Here is an 8,314-nt window from a genome sequence, read left to right as displayed (position 1 = left end):
TTAAAGTTAATACATTCTCTCCTAAAGGTGTGGTACTTCCAGTCTTTCATACTTGACATAATCAGAATCAGAATCAGAAATACTTTATTGAACCCGAAAGGGAAACTCTTTGTTACAGCAGCTCGCCTTTACGTCAGTGTACACAGGAGGAAGTACTAGCAAAAAATATAATACAATACACTATAAAAACTATAAAAACAGGTCAGAAAATAAATTAAGTTCCAAGTGTAAGTATAAAATAAAATAAGTGTGAAACAAAAAAACACAAGCCATGAGCTTTCTTTATCAGGAAAATAGACAAATGTTCAAAACATCACAAACCCACAAAATATTACATCCAACGTCATGTTTCTAAAAATGTCCCTTAACCAGTTTTTTACTCACTAAACATGTCATTCATTTCAATAAAAATGTATGACTGAGCTATTAAAAGGCGTGGCCACACCTTAAACAGAGGAAAAAAACAATACTCATGCAACTCTTTTACATCTTTGTTAAGAGCATGATGTCATCTTATCTTCTTTGTGTGGATATAAAAAGTTGCTGTCTGTTTAGTGGAGTACATCAACGAGCAAACAGCAAAGGATACTGAACACGTGGAATCAGAGAGCATCACGGTCTTCTTCAGTCACTGCAGTGAAGACAAGTCAACGCCAGACGAAATCTGTAAGTATTTTAATAAAGACTTTTTTTTCAATTTCAATCAATGCAAGTTGTGTTCTCCGTCTGTCTTCAATTACAAAGTAATTATTAAATTATAGTTTTGTTCTTTATCATTGGTGTTACAGTTGCAATATATGAAGAGTGTTCTTTGTGCTCCTTGTGCAATTTATTTGGGAAGAAAATTTGGAAATTTGGAAAAGATTCCACAGTTTTTAAGCTCTAATTATTGTGTGTCTTTGACAGTCGTTTTTAACATAAATGTTTGATTAATGCACAAAAGAGCCGTTTTATTACAGAAAAATTGTAGATGCTCACGGTAACAAAATGACAGTCCAAATTCGTAGAACCAATCAATAATTTTACTCTAAATAAATGATAGTAGTTTGTATTTACAGCTAACAAAGTTATTATTGTCTTAAAGAAGCAGTGGATAATATAATGAAAGGGGTAACATTTATTTCAACGTATGCTAGTGTCATTACATTTTGGTATTTCAGCAATTTAAAATGATGCCGGTTAATATCAGCAAGTAGTTAAGATACGGATTTGTCATGTCAAAAACTAAATACTATTCAACTGTCGTAAATAAACTGAATCAAACAAAAATCAATAATTATACTTTTTTAAACAGCAAAGCACCTTCCCACAATGATGATGAAGATCTGTATCATCCTTCTTCTGTTTGTTGGTAAGTTTAAGAAATAAATTCCCAAGAAAATATTCTGTATAAATTACTGTACATGTGGAATCAAAGTCTGAATGTTATACTGATCCAAACATGATATTGCTGAACAGCGTCAGGCAACGCACAGATGTCAACCACAGCTGCCCCAGCAGTAACCACAGCAGCCCCAGCGGTAACCACAGCTGCCCCAGCGGCAACCACAGTAGCCCCAGCGGCAACCACAGCTGCTCCAGCGGTAACCACAGCTGCTCCAGCGGTAACCACAGCTGCCCCAGCAGCAACCACAGCTGCCTCATTAGTAACCACAGCTGCCCCAGGAGCAACCACAGCTGCCCCAGCAGCAACCACAGCTGCCCCAGCAGCAACCACAGTAGCCCCAGCAGTAACCACAGCTGCCCCAGCAGCAACCACAGCTGCCCCAGCAGCAACAACAGCAGCCCCAGCAGCAACCACAGCTGCCCCAGGAGCAACAACAGCTGCCCAAGCAGAAACCACAGCTGCCCCAGGAGCAACAACAGCTGCCCAAGCAGCAACCACAGCTGCCCCAGGAGCAACCACAGCTGCCCCAGCAGTAACCACAGCTGCCCCAGGAGCAACCACAGCTGCCCCATCAGTAACCACAGCTGCCCCAGGAGCAACCACAGCTGCCCCATCAGTAACCACAGCAGCCCCAGCAGCAACCACAGCTGCACCAGGAGCAACTACAGCTGCACCAGGAGCAACCACAGCAGCCCCAGCAGCAACCACAGCTGCCCCATCAGTAACCACAGTAGCCCCAGCAGTAACCACAGCTGCCCCAGCAGTAACAACAGCAGCCCCAGCAGTAACCATAGCTGCCCCAGCAGTAACAACAGCAGCCCCAGCAGCAACCACAGCTGCACCAGCAGCAACCACAGCTGCACCAGGAGCAACCACAGCTGCCCCAGCGGCAACCACAGCGGCCCCAGCAGTTGAAACCACAGCAGCCCCAGGAGCAACAACAGCAGCCCCAGCAGCAACCACAGCTGCACCAGGAGCAACCACAGCTGCCCCAGCAGCAAACACAGCTGCCCCAGCAGTTGCAACCACAGCTGCCCCATCAGTAACCACAGCAGCCCCAGGAGCAACCACAGCTGCCCCAGCAGCAACCACAGCTGCCCCAGCAGCAACCACAGCTGCCCCATCAGTAACCACAGCTGCCCCAGCAGTAACAACAGCAGCCCCAGCAGCAACCACAGCTGCACCAGGAGCAACCACAGCTGCCCCAGCAGCAACCACAGCTGCCCCAGGAGCAACAACAGCAGCCCCAGCAGCAACAACAGCAGCCCCAGCAGCAACCACAGCTGCACCAGCAGCAACCACAGCTGCCCCAGGAGCAACCACAGCTGCCCCAGCGGTAACCACAGCAGCCCCAGGAGCAACCACAGCTGCACCAGGAGCAACCACAGCTTCCCCAGCAGCAACCACAGCTGCCCCATCAGTAACCACAGCAGCCCCAGCAGCAACCACAGCTGCCCCATCAGTAACCACAGCAGCCCCAGCAGCAACCACAGCTGCCCCAGCAGTAACAACAGCAGCCCCAGCAGCAACCACAGCTGCACCAGGAGCAACCACAGCTGCACCAGGAGCAACCACAGCAGCCCCAGCAGCAACCACAGCTGCCCCATCAGTAACCACAGCAGCCCCAGCAGTAACCACAGCTGCCCCAGCAGAAACAACAGCAGCCCCAGCAGCAACCACAGCTGCACCAGGAGCAACCACAGCTGCACCAGGAGCAACCACAGCTGCCCCAGCAGTTGAAACCACAGCTGGCCCAGCAGTTGAAACCACAGCTGGCCCAGGAGCAACAACAGCAGCCCCAGCAGCAACCACAGCTGCACCAGGAGCAACCACAGCTGCCCCAGCAGTTGCAACCACAGCTGCCCCATCAGTAACCACAGCTGCCCCAGGAGCAACCACAGCTGCCCCAGCAGCAACCACAGCTGCACCAGGAGCAACCACAGCTGCACCAGGAGCAACCACAGCTGCCCCAGCAGCAACCACAGCTGCCCCAGCAGTTGCAACCACACCTGCCCCAGGAGCAACAACAGCAGGCCCAGCAGCAACAACAGCAGCCCCAGCAGCAACCACAGCTGCACCAGCAGCAACCACAGCTGCCCCAGCAGCAACCACAGCTGCCCCAGGAGCAACCACAGCTGCCCCAGCGGTAACCACAGCTGCCCCAGCAGCAACCACAGCTGCCCCATCAGTAACCACAGTAGCCCCAGCAGTAACCACAGCTGCCCCATCAGTAACCACAGCAGCCCCAGCAGCAACCACAGCTGCACCAGGAGCAACCACAGCTGCACCAGGAGCAACCACAGCTGCCCCAGCAGCAACCACAGCTGCCCCAGCAGTTGCAACCACAGCTGCCCCAGGAGCAACAACAGCAGCCCCAGCAGCAACCACAGCTGCCCCAGCAGCAACCACAGCTGCCCCATCAGTAACCACAGCTGCCCCAGCAGTAACAACAGCAGCCCCAGCAGCAACCACAGCTGCACCAGGAGCAACCACAGCTGCCCCAGCGGTAACCACAGCAGCCCCAGGAGCAACCACAGCTGCACCAGGAGCAACCACAGCAGCCCCAGCAGCAACCACAGCTGCCCCATCAGTAACCACAGCAGCCCCAGCAGCAACCACAGCTGCCCCATCAGTAACCACAGCAGCCCCAGCAGTAACCACAGCTGCCCCAGCAGTAACAACAGCAGCCCCAGCAGCAACCACAGCTGCACCAGGAGCAACCACAGCTGCACCAGGAGCAACCACAGCAGCCCCAGCAGCAACCACAGCTGCCCCATCAGTAACCACAGTAGCCCCAGCAGTAACCACAGCTGCCCCAGCAGAAACAACAGCAGCCCCAGCAGCAACCACAGCTGCACCAGCAGCAACCACAGCTGCACCAGGAGCAACCACAGCTGCCCCAGCAGTTGAAACCACAGCTGGCCCAGCAGTTGAAACCACAGCTGGCCCAGGAGCAACAACAGCAGCCCCAGCAGCAACCACAGCTGCACCAGGAGCAACCACAGCTGCCCCAGCAGTTGCAACCACAGCTGCCCCATCAGTAACCACAGCTGCCCCAGGAGCAACCACAGCTGCCCCAGCAGCAACCACAGCTGCACCAGGAGCAACCACAGCTGCACCAGGAGCAACCACAGCTGCCCCAGCAGCAACCACAGCTGCCCCAGCAGTTGCAACCACACCTGCCCCAGGAGCAACAACAGCAGGCCCAGCAGCAACAACAGCAGCCCCAGCAGCAACCACAGCTGCACCAGCAGCAACCACAGCTGCCCCAGCAGCAACCACAGCTGCCCCAGGAGCAACCACAGCTGCCCCAGCGGTAACCACAGCAGCCCCAGCAGCAACCACAGCTGCCCCATCAGTAACCACAGTAGCCCCAGCAGTAACCACAGCTGCCCCATCAGTAACCACAGCAGCCCCAGCAGCAACCACAGCTGCACCAGGAGCAACCACAGCTGCCCCAGCAGCAACCACAGCTGCCCCAGCAGTTGCAACCACAGCTGCCCCATCAGTAACCACAGCAGCCCCAGGAGCAACCACAGCTGCCCCAGCAGTAACCACAGCTGCCCCAGGAGCAACCACAGCTGCCCCAGCAGCAACCACAGCTGCCCCATCAGTAACCACAGCTGCCCCAGCAGTAACAACAGCAGCCCCAGCAGCAACCACAGCTGCACCAGGAGCAACCACAGCTGCACCAGGAGCAACCACAGCTGCCCCAGCAGCAACCACACCTGCCCCAGGAGCAACAACAGCAGCCCCAGCAGCAACAACAGCTGCCCCAGCAGCAACCACAGCTGCACCAGCAGCAACCACAGCTGCCCCAGCGGCAACCACAGCTGCCCCAGGAGCAACCACAGCTGCCCCAGCGGTAACCACAGCAGCCCCAGGAGCAACCACAGCTGCACCAGGAGCAACCACAGCAGCCCCAGCAGCAACCACAGCTGCCCCATCAGTAACCACAGTAGCCCCAGCAGTAACCACAGCTGCCCCAGCAGTAACCATAGCAGCCCCAGCAGCAACCACAGCTGCACCAGGAGCAACCACAGCTGCACCAGGAGCAACCACAGCTGCCCCAGCAGCAACCACAGCTGCCCCAGCAGTTGCAACCACAGCTGCCCCAGTAGCAACCACAGCAGCCCCAGCGGCAAACACAGCGTCCCCAGCAGCAACCACAGCTGCCCCATCAGTAACCACAGCTGCCCCAGCAGCAACAACAGCAGCCCCAGCAGCAACCACAGCTGCACCAGCAGCAACCACAGCTGCCCCATCAGTAACCACAGTAGCCCCAGCAGTAACCACAGCTGCCCCAGCAGAAACAACAGCAGCCCCAGCAGCAACCACAGCTGCACCAGCAGCAACCACAGCTGCACCAGGAGCAACCACAGCTGCCCCAGCAGTTGAAACCACAGCTGGCCCAGCAGTTGAAACCACAGCTGGCCCAGGAGCAACAACAGCAGCCCCAGCAGCAACCACAGCTGCACCAGGAGCAACCACAGCTGCCCCAGCAGTTGCAACCACAGCTGCCCCATCAGTAACCACAGCTGCCCCAGGAGCAACCACAGCTGCCCCAGCAGCAACCACAGCTGCACCAGGAGCAACCACAGCTGCACCAGGAGCAACCACAGCTGCCCCAGCAGCAACCACAGCTGCCCCAGCAGTTGCAACCACACCTGCCCCAGGAGCAACAACAGCAGCCCCAGCAGCAACCACAGCTGCCCCAGCAGCAACCACAGCTGCCCCAGCAGCAACCACAGCTGCCCCAGCAGTAACCACAGCTGCCCCAGCAGTAACAACAGCAGCCCCAGCAGCAACCACAGCTGCACCAGGAGCAACCACAGCTGCCCCAGCGGTAACCACAGCAGCCCCAGGAGCAACCACAGCTGCCCCAGCAGTTGCAACCACAGCTGCCCCAGGAGCAACAACAGCAGCCCCAGCAGCAACCACAGCTGCCCCAGGAGCAACCACAGCTGCCCCAGCAGTAACCACAGCTGCCCCAGGAGCAACCACAGCTGCCCCAGCAGCAACCACAGCTGCCCCATCAGTAACCACAGCTGGCCCAGGAGCAACAACAGCAGCCCCAGCAGCAACCACAGCTGCACCAGGAGCAACCACAGCTGCCCCAGCAGCAACCACAACTGCCCCAGCAGTTGCAACCACAGCTGCCCCAGCAGTAACCACAGCTGCCCCAGGAGCAACCACAGCTGCCCCAGCAGCAACCACAGCTGCCCCATCAGTAACCACAGCTGCCCCAGCAGTAACAACAGCAGCCCCAGCAGCAACCACAGCTGCCCCATCAGTAACCACAGCAGCCCCAGCAGCAGCAACCACAGCTGCCCCATCAGTAACCACAGTAGCCCCAGCAGTAACCACAGCTGCCCCAGCAGTAACAACAGCAGCCCCAGCAGCAACCACAGCTGCACCAGGAGCAACCACAGCTGTCCCAGCAGCAACCACAGCAGCCCCAGCAGTTGCAACCACAGCTGCCCCAGGAGCAACAACAGCAGCCCCAGCAGCAACCACAGCTGCACCCGGAGCAACCACAGCTGCCCCAGCAACAACCACAGCAGCCCCATCAGTTTCAACCACAGCTGCCCCAGGAGCAACAACAGTAGCCCCAGCAGCAACCACAGCTGCCCCAGGAGCAACCACAGCTGCCCCAGCAGCAACCACAGCTGCCCCAGCAGCAACCACAGCTGCCCCAGCAGCAACCACAGCTGCCCCAGCGGCAACCACAGCTCCCCCAGCAGCAACCACAGCTTCCCCAGGAGCATCCACAGCTGCCCCAGGTGCAACCACAGCTCCCCCAGCAGCAACCACAACAATCATAGCCTCTTCTGCGGTCATCAACAAAACAAGTTTCCTTCTTGTCATTGCACTTCTTACAGCAGTTCTTTGGAATTAAGAATTGGAATGAAACAAAAGACTTACTAATAGCAACTTATATTTTATATGTATACTATCTATTTATCTTGAAGAGACTGAATGATTTGACTTATTTATTATGTCCATAGCTGTGATTTTGTAATTTATCTCTTAAATTTGAATATGCATTAAAGTGTTTCTTCCAAACACAAAATTAATTTTATGATAACAGATCTTTTGTCATCCACTAATGAAGTACACTGATAAACTTGCTGTAAATACTTTTGATTTAAGACAGACATTGATACTTTTACTGACTGCTATTAAAATCGACACAACCATAAGAGCCATATATAGTTAGTGGACACAACAACATGAACAACTCTTACGTCTAATGTAAACAAAGAGTTATTTAATATACATAGTTCTGTTTTGTTGTATTTGATTGCATTACAGTGTAAGGTATTTACTGGATGGAAACACTGTGCAGCATATTGTGGTGATTGCTCAATAGCCTGCATCTGGATGTCAATGTTAGTAGGCATGTAAAGTATTCAAAGTATTAAAGTGAGAAATACAAAGAACAAGAGTTTACTTTGTTGTCTTTTGTATGATGATGCATTGTACTCATATTTGCTTCTGGTAGTGCCCATGTTGGTTTTGTATCTCATGAAACACATTTAAATAATTTTCGTTCGTCATTACAGGCAAAAATAGGCTACAAAGTACTGTAAAGTATACCAAGAGCCATTGCACTAAATAATATACACATGCATTCAAAACAGTACTGTGCCACTAACAAATAAACAGCTACCAAGGCTGAGGCACTGCAGTATGTATAGTGTAACTATTACAATTGTTAAAAATATCAATGAAGAGTCTTTGACGTCTTTAATGACATCGCAACATTAGGCATTTTTGAACAGTTTGGCAATTTCTCATTAACTGCTGGTCCTGAATGAAAACAATTTGGCACATGATAATAAATAAACTTGGATAAACTTTATTTTTGTATCACTTTTGCTAACAAAGTTACAGTGCTTTAAGTGCTTTAAAGGAAATAGAAAA

General features: G+C 53.1%; 1 protein-coding gene across 1 annotated transcript; it reads left to right on the top strand.

Moving 5' to 3' along the window:
* The first annotated feature begins 531 nt into the window (after positions 1–531).
* On the top strand, positions 532–7,321 carry LOC122864690 (mucin-19-like). The gene is made up of 3 exons (XM_044172299.1): positions 532–666; positions 1,295–1,351; positions 1,459–7,321. The coding sequence occupies exons 2-3, from the start codon at positions 1,312–1,314 to the stop codon at positions 7,284–7,286; spliced, it is 5,868 nt and encodes a 1,955-aa protein (XP_044028234.1). The 5' UTR covers positions 532–666; positions 1,295–1,311; the 3' UTR covers positions 7,287–7,321.
* Positions 7,322–8,314: the final 993 nt, after the last annotated feature.

Source organism: Siniperca chuatsi, linkage group LG17 (assembly GCF_020085105.1).
Source record: "Siniperca chuatsi isolate FFG_IHB_CAS linkage group LG17, ASM2008510v1, whole genome shotgun sequence".
NCBI lineage: Eukaryota > Metazoa > Chordata > Actinopteri > Centrarchiformes > Sinipercidae > Siniperca > Siniperca chuatsi.
The sequence above is the reverse complement of the archived record's forward strand: the minus strand, read 5'-3'. Positions and strand labels throughout refer to the sequence as shown.